The 13,167-nt window shown below is 43.7% G+C and overlaps 1 protein-coding gene across 1 annotated transcript; it reads left to right on the forward strand.

The window, feature by feature from the left end:
* The first annotated feature begins 8,688 nt into the window (after positions 1 to 8,688).
* On the forward strand, positions 8,689 to 12,640 carry clec3a (C-type lectin domain family 3, member A). The gene is made up of 3 exons (XM_077201746.1): positions 8,689 to 8,868; positions 8,973 to 9,059; positions 12,158 to 12,640. The coding sequence occupies exons 1-3, from the start codon at positions 8,766 to 8,768 to the stop codon at positions 12,553 to 12,555; spliced, it is 588 nt and encodes a 195-aa protein (XP_077057861.1). The 5' UTR covers positions 8,689 to 8,765; the 3' UTR covers positions 12,556 to 12,640.
* Positions 12,641 to 13,167: the final 527 nt, after the last annotated feature.

Raw genomic sequence — 13,167 nt, forward strand, 5'->3', positions numbered from 1 at the left:
TCTCTCCGCGTCCTTAATGTCGGTGAGGGTAAGCCAGAGGTGGCGCTCGAGCACGACCAAACTCGCCATATTCCTCCCGATAGCCTGCGCTGTGGCCTTAGTAGCTCTCAGGGCCAGGTCTGTGGCGCTCCGAAGGTCCCGAAAAGCCTCAGGGTCCGGGCCAGCCTCGTCCATAGACCGGAGGAGTTTGGCCTGGTAAACCTGCAGCACGGCCATCGTGTGCAGGGCCGATGCAGCCTGACCGGAGGCGGAATACGCGCGTCCGGCGAGGGCTGAAGTGCTACGGCACGGCTTGTTGGGATGCACAGCTCTAGTTCGCCAGCTAGCAGCTGTGTTCGGGCAGAGATGAGCGGCCAACGCCTCTTCGAGGGGCGGCAACGACTCATAGCCTTTTTCCGCTGCTCCGTCCACGGAGGAGAGCGTCGCGAAAACTGCGGGGCCTCGTGTGGAATAAGGAGTGCGCCAGGCCTTGGTAAGCTCCTCGTGTACCTCAGGAAAAAATGGCGCTGGCTTGTGACGAGGGGCCTGTTGGTGCCCTGGCAGAAACCAGCCATCCAGCCGACTTCGAGGGGGTTCAGCGGGCGCGGCCCACTCGAGCTCGAGGTCCGCTACGGCCTGCGTCAGGATCCGAAGCATTTCCGCGTCGGAGTTAGTCCTGGTAGCTGAGGCGTTGGGCGTTGGCTGGGAAGCCATGACGGGGTCGAAAGAGCCCGGCCATTCTTCCTCAGACGCAGCGATAGACAGGCTGTCGTCGTGCTCGCTAGGCCCGCCGAAGGAGACAAGGCCCGCCACGTGGGGGGGGCGCTGATCTCCCTCGAACAGGACCGGAGATGAACGGGTTGGAGAGAGTGAGGCACGCGGGGACGAGGCCGGCGTGCGTTCACTAACATCCATGTTCTCCGGCTGCCGTTGGCTGCGGCGCTTCTTCTTCCTTGGCTGAAGTAGGGCCGGAAAAGGAAGCGCGGGAGAGGCGGCGTCGCCGTCACGGGAGAGGGCTAGCCGATTTCGCAGCACGGAGATGGGCATGCTCTCGCAGGCCGCACATCCGCCGGCAGATAGTGCATTCTCCGCGTGGTGAAGTCCCAGGCATGGAATGCAGCTAGCGTGTTCGTCCGCCTCGTGCAGCTTGCATCCGCACGTGGCGCAGGTCTTAACACGATGCATTTGAACAACGCTCGTACAAATAATACAATATACAAAGAGCAATGAAAAGGATATCGCCGGATAGCCACAGGAGAGACGGCGTCAGGAGAAACACGGTGAAATGTGTCGTCTGCTGAACTGTAGCTGGCTCAGGCTGAAGGCTTGTTCGACGGCGAAGGCTCAATAAATGGTCAGAGACGTGAAGTTTGTCGCTGAAGGAGTAAAATCTGCTATAATGGCGAATTCGGGGGCTATTATAGACTGAGGTCACGCCCCCTTGGCGGGCTCTGACGTGTATGACGCAGAGTTATCTCATTGGTTGCACGTCAGAGGCGCCTGCGCCATTGGATGTGCAGTTGCCGCAGCGCAGCCTATGAGCGAGCCAGACGCTCATGTTCTAGCTGTGCAGCTGCAAATGCGCTTTACATAAAGGCTTCAGTAAATCGAGGAAAAGGAGTTTCCCCCACTGCGTATAGCTACGCAATACGAAGTGACCGTTCGAAAGGGAACTAATGAACAGGCGAATGAATGAACCATATATTCTTTATTTTTTAAAATCAAACAAAACAGAAAACTCAAGTCTTTTGTGTGCGTTTTCAGAAAATGCCAAAACAAAACAAAACGCATAAAAAATGGTCCGAAGAGGACATGAAGGCGGCCCTGGAGGAACTGGAGGCAGGGCAGAGCCTGAGAACGGTGGGGGTCCGCTACGGCATCCCCCACAACACTCTTCAGGACCATCGGCGAGGCCGCTACGCCTACCAGCCCCACCCCAGCCGTGCCCTCCTCCCGGTGGAAGAGGCATCTTTAGTTGCTTATATCATTTGGATGGCCAGGCACGGCTTCCCCGTGACAAGGGCCGTAGCGACGTTGATGGCCACTGCTATTGTCAAGGCCTCAGGACGCCAGACAATGGTGAACTTTGAACATGGGCTGAGCCGTATGTGGTGGTGCCGTTTCCGGGAACGCCACCCGGAGCTGTCGGCCAGGACCCCCGACCCCCTGGACCGGCAGAGGGTCTTCGGTGTGACGGTGCCTCGTGTGGAGGCACTCTTCAACATATTGGAGCCCATGTTTGCCGGGAAGAGCTGGCATGATCGTCCTCACCTGGTGTTCAATTGTGATGAAACAGGCTTTGGGGATAAACAAAAAAGCAGGAAGGAGAAGGTGTATGCACAGAGGGGACAAAAACATGTGTATCGCCAAACTGTGGTCACAAGGGAGCACATCAGCGTCCACTGCTGTGCTAGCGCGGCAGGTGTGAGCATCCCCCCCATGATTATATTTGGCCAATGCTTGCCCAGTAACAGTTATGCGCTAGATGGCCCCCCCAACGCCCTGTATGCCATCAGTGAGAAGGGCTACATGGATGGGCCCCTGTTCGTGAGGTGGATCGAACATTTTCTGAAGCATGCTCTGGCAGAGCGTCCACTACTGCTAACTTGCGACCAACACGAGACCCATATGTCCAAGGACGTGGTGGACCTCTGTCGGGGCAATGGTGTGGAGGTGGTGTGCCTGCCAAGCCACACTACCCATGCCCTTCAGCCCCTCGATGTGTCCCTCTTCGGGCCACTGAAAGAGGCCTTCACCAAGCTGGCTACAAATATGGGACTGGTTAGAGGAGACCTTGTCCTGGGGAAAAAGCATTTTTCTTCAATATTAAAATTTGCTTACCCAAAGGCGGCCACCGTGGAGAACATAAAGAAGGGGTTCCGGCTGACAGGTTTGTTCCCCCTGATCAGGCACGCACTGGAGGACAGTGATCAGGTACAAACAAAATAACAAAAAATAGACACTGCATAGGCTAAATACAATAGAAACAATGCAAACAATAATAAGATAATATATCTTTATATTATAAAAATAGGCCCAGATATACTAATATCTTTATCTCCTCTAATTTAACTTTCAGATGATGATCATCCCTCCAGTGGCAGTCCACCCAGCCCCTCCTGCCACCACCATCACCACGGCCCAGATCCACGCAGCCCCTCCTGCCACCACCATCACCACGGCCCAGATCCACCCAGCCCCTCCTGCCACCACCATCGCCACGGCCCAGATCCACACAGCCCCTCCTGCCACCACCATCGCCACGGCCCAGATCCACCCAGCCCCTCCTGCCACCACCATCACTACGGCCCAGATCCACCCAGCCCCTCCTGCCACCACCATCACCACGGCCCAGATCCACCCAGCCCCTCCTGCCACCACCATCGCCACGGCCCAGATCCACACAGCCCCTCCTGCCACCACCATCGCCACGGCCCAGATCCACCCAGCCCCTCCTGCCACCACCATCACTACGGCCCAGATCCACCCAGCCCCTCCTGCCACCACCATCACCACGGCCCAGATCCTCCCAACCCCTCCTGCCACCACCATCGCCACGGCCCAGATCCACACAGCCCCTCCTGCCACCAGCATCGCCAGGGCCCAGATCCACCCAGCCCCTCCTGCCACCACCATCACCACGGCCCAGATCCACCCAGCCCCTCCTGCCACCACCATCGCCACGGCTCCTCCCGACAGCATATCAGTGCCAGTTGTTGCTGGCTGTGTAGAGTGCCCCACCTGCCATCGGCCACCAAATCCTTTGATCGCGGCTGGAATTATCCCGGCGGGGCTCGCCCACATCCTGGTCCCGCCACGCTTTGACCAATCGGCCCGGAGGAGGCGGCGGCAGCAGGTTCCTGCTGGAGCACGCTGCATTACCAGTGACGAGTTTGCATCTCACCAAGCTGAGAAGGAGAGGGAAGAGAGGGAGAAGCAGGAGGCGAAGAGAAGGAGGATGGAGGAAGTCAAGGAAAGGAAAGCATTGATGGAGGAAGAGAAGAAGAGGAAGCAGAGAGAGAAGGAGCAGAGAGAGAGGGAGAAGGCGCAGAGAGAGAGGGTGAAGGAGCAGAGAGAGAGACAGAAGCAGAGGGAGAGGGAACAAGAGAGAGAAAGAATACGGAGAGAGAGGGAGCAGGAGTGGCTCCAAAATGACATCTGTGCAGCTTGCAAGCAGCCAAGCCCCCCAGGAACTGCAACAGAGACAGTGGAGTGGGTGCAATGTGAAAATTGCACCCTCTGGTACCACACTGAGTGTGTCACTAATGTGGTACCAGAGGAGGCATGGCTGTGCAGGGAGTGTGACATGAGTCGCAATCCACAAATATGCTTATAAATAGTTTTGGTATTATTATTGTATATATTATTATTGATATATTATTGTATATATCAATTACATGTTCTATTTTAGATTGCTATATTTACTGCATTCTTTGTTTATTTGTTTTAATAAATATGTCTATGTTCCTAAAACATTTATCAAAAGTGCATCAGTGTTTTCTTGTAGCACACAGTTTCCTAAAACCTAAAGCCATGTTTGATACAGTGACCGTTATTGACCTCAGTGATTAAAAAAAAAGTAGCATACTGAAACTAAATGATGATCTAAATGAAGGACTTTTGGTGGAGGATACAAGCTTTCATAATACACACAGCCTATCAAATAATGAACAGCAGAAGCTAAGAAGCTTATCAAATAAAACATTAGAAGCTAGCTGCTACCTACACACCGTTGAAAACACGTGAAGTTTATACTGAAACTAAATACACATCCGAATCGGTTATTTCGGCCTGACAACAGATAATATACATAGCATATAAAGTAACAAACAGCAAAAGTTAAGGTAATTCACATAAATTTATATATAAACGATACCTTCACGTCGTCGAAATCATGATGGCCCGTTGTACGGTTTCATGTTACGCTCCCAACAATGACTGTACGGAATCTTGTGACGCGTAACATAGTTCCCCACCCAGCGCCGCCTCAGCAAATCGCCATTTATGAGCATTTCATAGGCCAAAAATGAACCAATCAAAGCTAAGAAACGAAGATAAGACCCTCCCCCAGTAAATGACATATCAAAAGTTCATTGGTCTAATCCGTTAAGGGTTGCTCTGACGTTTTTACGTGCCCGGAAGCGAGTTTTCGTGTACGGATTGTGATGCGGAACTGCTAAGCCTTGTTTAAACTCGACGCGTCCGCATGAACCCAAAGGTGCGCGCGGCAAAAATGACGTGATTGTAACAGCGCGCGCGCCTCCGCATCCCCTAGACACCATTTACTACACACAATAGGCTTTTTTTCTCTGATTTTGGAAACTCGATCGACTTAAAATGCTTCCCAGATCGACGGGTTGGTGATTCCTGTAACTGTTTTACGGTCAATGACAAGAATACTAATCAGCTGTCTCACGAACGTAACCAGCACATTTATCCCCACATAGCAAAGCCATAACACAGCGAGGGAGAAGAATTAAGTTACATGAAACAATCCAACTACATATTTTACACCACTGACAAGGAAAAAGTCACTACTTACGGTGTTTATGACTAGCTTCTAGCTTTCTGCGGCTTCTCTTTCAAGGTAGTGACGAAACACGCTCTGTAACGCTGTTTGTTCGCTGTCGGCTACGGTAGAAACATGACGTCACAATATGTCGACCTTCATAGAAGGGGATTCCCGCGCCTCTGTAGATATAAATGCCTCATTCTAAGGTAATAAAAACATTACGGTTTATTAAGTAAGTTCTTTATACATCACTGAACACATAGTTATGGATGTCATATTGCATTTCTGTTAATAGATACTCAACATTTTTACACATTGCACCTTTAAGAGTTCCAGTCTGGGAAAACTTGGAAGCATCATAGAATTTGGACATGTAATTCCCTGGTTGGAAAAGCATTGGAAATGAATACAATCATAAGTAATGGATTCAACCAAATTCATGATTTTAAAGATGTGGGAATCCTGACTGACTGAAAATACCTTACAGCCATCAGATCAGAGCTCAAGAATGACACCAATCTAGGCTTTTAAAAAAAAGCCCAATTCTGGTGAAATCATATTTATGTTCTATTTACATAAAAACACAAATTTGGCTGTCAAAATATTATTTTTTTTAAAAGAGAAGGAGCCTTTAAATGCTCTTCAGGGCACATGTCATGGGTTTCAAAGACACACAGTGAAATATATTCCCTTTGGGCTGTTTGCTCTTTTTTTGCACTCGTCTCTCCACTCCCTTCATCTCACAGCATCACACTCTAAAATGATCCGAGAACACAGAGCTCTGGACTGATCAACAGAGCCTCTGTCTGCAACATCAACCTCAACTTATTCATATCCTCAAGACGTGAGAGTTAAGCAATGAATTAAGAATTGTGTAATATATCTTTGTGATCAAAAAATGTAAATTATTCATTAAATTGTTTTTTATAAAATAATCATATTTATATATATGCGTTACAAAAATAAATATAAATAAAAAAATTGAATTAAATTTTGATTGATTAATCAGCATTGGTTCAAACAAATGAAACTTTTTTCTAAAATAAAATAATTGTGTGTGATCTAATCAACATTTATGAATAAAAACAGATAGAATATGATATATATATAAGAAAATATAATAGAAACAGATGGAATATGAAAATTGAAAATGTACAACATTGCAAAACAACAAATGACGATGAATGCTATATGTAATAATAATAATAAAAGTTAAATAATATAATAAAAAAAACTTTTTTCTCTGTGTATTATAATCGACTTCACAAATCACTTTGCACATTGCTTTAGAACATACAACAGATAATCGACTAAGCAAAGAATTTATTTACAAAGGACTGAAACTAAAATATTATTTCCTTAAAGTGCCCCTATGCTTTTTCATATAACACCTTTAATGCAGTGTGTAATAATAAAGCTGTTTGCGAATGTAAAATGTCTGCAAAGTTTTAAAAATCGAAGTGCACTTCCTTCACAAAGTCTCACTTCCTGTAACAAATTTGCATAATGCCAGCCTATGGTTTCAACAAGCGGCAACATTCTAATCTGAAAAATGAAGCCTACCCGGAAGTACGAAAAACTGAAATACATCGAAAATCCGCTTGGGGCAGGTCCCAAAGGGGAGCAAATGTCCATAGACCCCATGTTAAAATGTCCGTTTTCACAGCATAAATTCATGTTTTTACAGGTTGGTCCCATGGACTTTTATTGTATTTTTCGATAGGTTCCGTGTGCCTGACAACTGTGAGGGGGGTGAATTTTATCCTAACTCGTTAGTTTAGATCGTATTTAGATATAAAATGTATGACAAATAAGAACGTGGTTAACTTTGATTGACAGCTTGATTGACAGTTTATAACGGGCTGCGCCGAGTGGAATTCCTGAAATTTGACTTCTCGGCCATGATCTGACACAACACATCATACCACCTCTGTATCCTTTCTGAAAAGATTTTCAAAGATGGCGCCGCCCATACCCCCCATAAACGGCCTCAAAACCGTTCTTCAGAAAGTCAATGGGTGACGTCACAGATGCTTTGTCCATATTTTTAATTGGCTGCCTGCGAAAAAAGTCTTATTCGACCCTCAAACATTGTAGCTGAGGCCTTGAAGTATTTGGTTCGTGTTGTTGACATGTTGCTATTTTGATTGCACTTCAAAAGGACGAGGACTCGAATTGATATGGAAAAAATGAAGTCATCTTTACTGTTCGTATCACTGTGTTTACACACTCTAAAAAAATGCTGGGCTGTTTTAACCCAATTTTGGGTCAAATATGGTTAAAGCGAAGTGTTGGAATGTAATTAAACAATTTAGCCCAACGGCTGAGTTTGTCCGTATTTGACCAGAAGTTGGTTTGAAACAACCCAGCATTTTTTAGAGTGCTGAGGAAGATCCGGAGCTAAACTAAAATGCGTAAGAAGTCGACCAATCACAACAGACTGTGCCCTCCGACCAATCAGAGCAGAGTAGACTCTCGGAAAGGCGGGGTTTAGAGAGAATCTTCGAACAAACCATTTTCAGACTCTGTGGGAAATTAAAGGTGCTCTAAGCGATGTCGGTTGACGTCACTTCTTGTTGACGTTTGAAGTACTAAACAAAACGGAGGCTAGCTCGACCCCCCCTCCTCCTCATCCGCGCACTAACCCCCCAAACCCCGCCCCCAAACCCTTCTTGTCGGTTATTGGCTGGAACAGTTTGTTATGTTTCGTGGTGCGGGTTAGCCCAGTTTGTTTTTGTTGCCGTTTGTGGAGCCTGGGGTGTCTGCAGAGACCGCGTTTTTTTTACAGTGTGTTCAGGGGACAGGCAGCTAGCGGATAGTGAGGAGATGTTTGCTGTGTGTGACAAAAAATGTGTTGGCCTAAAAACGCGTGACATCGCTTAGAGCACCTTTAAGTGATGCTGCAATGTATATTATGAGAAAATTAAAGTGCTTTTTGACCTTAGATGCATGCAAACCTAGGAGACTCCAAAACAAACCTTTAAAATAGCATAATAGGGACACTTTAATCCATGACATAACATGCATGGTAGTGAATGAGTTTTCTTGTTGGGTTATGAATGGGAAAACGACCCCAAACAAAAATTCTGTGTGCTTTCCGAGTAAATATTTTTGAATGGCTGGAAACAGGGGAAGGGTTGTTGTGACCGCACTGAAGGTATTTGAATTCCCTTTAAGGTACACACAAACACTCAACGTCCAGCCAATAGCGTGAGAGTGTGGAAGGGAGAAAACTGTAAGACTTGTCCATATTTCTCCCAGTGATTTAAACAGCATGGCACGCTCTGGGCTTGTGCTTCTGGTGATCTTCAGCGTTCTCCACGACGGGTATGGCCATCCCTCGCGCACTAAGCAAGCAGTTCCAGCTCAACAGAGAGGTAACTTCTGTGTCACTAAATGTGTATCCTCATTGTAGAAAACAGTAACTGCAGTCAGCAACTTTATCCAACCTGTGTTCTGTGGTTCTTCTGTTGAGATACAGCTTCAGAAGATGATGACATGAGGACACAGATTGACAAGCTGTGGCAGGAAATCAACTCTCTGAAAGAGATGCAGGCACTGCAAACAGGTAAACAGTAATACACGCAAAATTTCATTTAAAAAGCTCTCCATGGTTATTGCTTTACACCGCAAGCATCAGCAGTATATGTTCTTATGTTAATAAATGAGAGATATGACATCAGAAGTGTCTCTACTCTTGTTGGTTACACTTTACTTTAGACGTTCTACCAAGGAAGGAATAATTGATAATTAAAACAAGTCGTCATTTATTCCGCGTAAGCTACGGTTACCAAGCTTCAAGACATTGTTTAGATTGTATTTCACGACATTTGACATTTTTTTGTCCATAAAAAGCTCTTGTGTGTAAAGGACTCATTTCTTACTCATCTCATTCCATGCCTCTGTTGCTACTCTTAAATTAAACTAATTTCATTTGTTTAAACCAGGATACATTTTCATGTAATTTTAAATAGCAATGTAGTGTCCGAAAAAAATACACTTTGGAATAGTTCACTTAAAAATGTAAATTCTGTCATCATTTACTCACCCTCAAGTTGTTTCAAACCTGTATGAATTTATTTCTTTTGCTGAACACAAAGAAAGATATTTTGAATAATGTCGGTAACCAGACAGTTGATGTACCCCATTGACTTCCATAGTAGGAAAACCAATCAGAGCAGAGTAGACTCTCGGAAAGGCGGGGTTTAGAGAGAATCTTCGAACAAACCATTTTCAGACTCTGTGGGAAATTAAAGGTGCTCTAAGCGATGTCGGGTGACGTCACTTCTTGTTGATGTTTAAAGTATTGTCAAACAAAACGGAGGCTAGCTCGACCCCCCCTCCTCCTCATCCGCGCACTAACCCCCCAAACCCCGCCCCCAAATCCTTCTTGTCGGTTATTGGCTGGAACAGTTTGTTATGTTTCGTGGTGCGGGTTAGCCCAGTTTGTTTTTGTTGCCGTTTGTGGAGCCGGGGGTGTCTGCAGAGACCGCGTTTTTTTACAGTGTGTTCAGGGGACAGGCAGCTAGCGGATAGTGAGGAGATGTTTGCTGTGTGTGACAAAAAAATTGTTGGCCTAAAAACGCGTGACATTGCTTAGAGCACCTTTAAGTGATGCTGCGATGTATATTATGAGAAAATTAAATTGCATCTCATTCCATGCCTCTGTTGCTACTCTTAAATTCAACTAATTGCATTTGTTTAAACCAGAATACATTTTCATGTAATTTCAAATAGCAATGTAGTGTCCGAAAAAATACACTTTGGAATAGTTCACTTAAAAATGTAAATTCTGTCATGATTTACTCACCCTCAAGTTGTTTCAAACCTGTATGAATTTATTTCTTTTGCTGAACACAAAGAAAGATATTTTGAATAATGTCGGTAACCAAACAGTTGATGTACCCCATTGACTTCCATAGTAGGAAAAAAAATACTATTGAAGTCAATGGGGTCCATCAACTGTTTGGTCACCAACATTATTCAAAATATCTTCTTTTGTGTTCAACAGAATGAGTAAATATATACAGGTTTGAAACAACTTGAGGGTGAGTAAATGATGACAGAATTTGAGTTTTTAAGTGAACTATTCCTTTAAGTATATACTCTTTTTAAAAGTATGCTAAAGTGTACTTAAGGTTTATGACTGTAAATGATGGAGGGAAACTATCCAGAGATGTCAGTGCAGTTTACCTGATGAAGACAGCAACATGTCTTTCAGGGAGAAATCTGGGATTGGGATTTATCCAAGAATATGTCAGACCCTTAAAAAAAATGTACCGTGGTATAACCCTAGTTCTCACCATAGTCACTACAGTTATTACTGATGGGATGGGATGGTTGGGTGAGTTGGGATGTATTCATATTGTATCTCTTTCGAATAGTGTGCTTTCAGATTACATTTATTTCTTTTTTATATTTAAGACAGCAGTGATGTCTATGAAGATACTACAGATTTATAGTTGTAATAATAGTGGTGTATTTTGGTGCAAACTGGTTGATCTTTAAATTAAGCTGACTGAACATTTCATAACTTGGTGTAGAAAAGTAATTTACATATTATATGCCATTCAAAAGATTAGAGTAAAATTATTCTTTTTTTATCCAGCAAGGACGCATTTAATCAAAACTGTTTCAAAAGATTCTATTTCTATTCACCAAAGAATCCTGAAAAAAATGTATCATTGTCTCCACAGAAATATTAAGCTGTTTTCAAGATTGATAATAATAATAATCAGAAATGTTCCTTTAGCAGCAAACTCAACATATCAGAATGATTTCTCTAGGATCATGACACTCAAGACTGGAGTAATGATGCTGAAAATTAGAGGAATAAATTACATTTCAAAATATGTTCAAAATATTTGATAATATTACTGTTTTAACTGTATTTTTTAATTTGAATAAAAGAAGCCTTCAAGAGACTTCTTTCAAAAACATGTTTAAAAATCTTTCCAACCCCAAACCTTCGGACGATAGTGAAAATATTTATAATAGATTTATTTATGAGATTGAGGCCAAATGTGTTTCCTAATGAATGTTATGAGAGACTAAAATGGTCTTTGACAGATGTGTATATAATAACTGTCAAAAGAATGAACAATGTAAGGGCTTGTTAGCTGGCATGCTAGTGTTCGCTTTGTCTTTGCCAAGTTCTTTAGTTAGTAGTTCTGTTTTTTAGTAGGTAACTACCAGTTTTTTAAAGGACCTTTAGCAATCATGATGGGAATAAAGGTGATTTTCTGGTAACACTTTACAACAAAGTTCATTAGTTAACATTAGTTAATCCATTAACTAACATGAACAATGAGCAATACATTCGTTACAGTATTTATTAATCTTTGTTAATGTTAGTTAATAAAAATGCAGTTGTTCATTGTTTGTTCACAGTGCATTGAATAATGTTAACAAATACAACCTTCGATTTTAATAACGTATGAATAAATATTGAAATTAATATTAACTAAGATTAAGTATTGTTCATTCTTAGTTCATATTAACAAAGGCTGTTAACCTTATTGTAAAGTCTTACCGATTTTCTAATAATATAATAACAGTAAAAGTGTTGCATAAATAATGATGGAAATATGCACTTGATAAAGCATGTGAAAATCAAACTGAAATCTGCAGTAGTTTACATGAGTGAATGTTTTGTATAATTTTCAGTTTGCCTGCGTGGCATTAAGGCCCACAGGAAGTGTTACCTGGTTTCTGAGCAGGTTAAGCACTATCACGAGGCCAACGAGGACTGCATCGCTCAGGGAGGAACCCTGGCCATTCCTCGAGACATGAGCGAAAACGACCAACTCAGAGACTACGCCAAGCGCAGCTCGCCCGGATCCAAAGATTTCTGGATCGGCATCACAGACATAGTGAAGGAAGGCCAGTACGTGGACGTGAACAGCCTGCCCGTCTCCTTCTTGCACTGGGACCGGTCCAAGAGAGAGCCCACCGGGGGCAAGAGAGAGAGCTGTGTTACTCTCTCGCTGGCAGCACAGGGAAAGTGGCACGACGAGGTCTGTCGCAGCCAGAAGAAATACATCTGTGAATACCTGATTCCATGATGTGCGTCTCACATGCCTAAACGATGGTTGTTAAAGATACAGACAGCCTGTCATTGAACATGCTCATTAAAAATGAAACATTCAATGGTGTGCCTTCTTTATTCACTCTAAATGTGGAGAACTAAACACTTAATGTGGTTGACAGTGATTGCTTTCCAAGGCAGCAAAACATTTTTCCATGTCAAAAATTTTAACATGATTTACGTTGAAGATAATTTACAATATGCCTACAAGAGAGGGGACATTCCAACAATGCAAAACATAATGCATTCAGATTAATTACAATTCAGTAAAAATAAAAATAAGAAAAACACTGCTGTTTTATAGCTCTCCAGAAAACTGAAGAAATCAGAATTTTATCTCTTTGATCTTCAAGAGACAAAAGCTTTTGCAGAAATGCAGAAATTCATCCTAATGAACTCAAGAGACAGAGACAGTTGTCAGAAGAAAGTTGTGAAAGACGTGTTTACACTTTTTGAAAGTATAAATAGATAGAACATGATGAACTTTTAACAGGCAAAATACAATTTATTAGCACTTAAAGACATACGATTAATATCATTTCTAATAAAATGTCCCAATACTTATTTTGTGTGTGTGAATTCTGCCCTC

This window comes from Siphateles boraxobius, unplaced genomic scaffold (genome assembly GCF_051911475.1).
Source record: "Siphateles boraxobius isolate OS27281-9 unplaced genomic scaffold, OSU_SipBor_1 48, whole genome shotgun sequence".
Lineage (NCBI taxonomy): Eukaryota > Metazoa > Chordata > Actinopteri > Cypriniformes > Leuciscidae > Siphateles > Siphateles boraxobius.

What these genes read in the sequence shown, in the direction of transcription:
- clec3a (XM_077201746.1), top strand. Translation starts at nt 8,766, where the DNA reads ATGGCACGCTCTGGGCTTGTGCTTCTGGTGATCTTCAGCGTTCTCCAC. An exon ending in AGTTCCAGCTCAACAGAGAG is followed by an intron (nt 8,869 to 8,972) that starts GTAACTTCTGTG and finishes GTTGAGATACAG; the next exon opens with CTTCAGAAGATGATGACATG. An exon ending in GATGCAGGCACTGCAAACAG is followed by an intron (nt 9,060 to 12,157) that starts GTAAACAGTAAT and finishes TATAATTTTCAG; the next exon opens with TTTGCCTGCGTGGCATTAAG.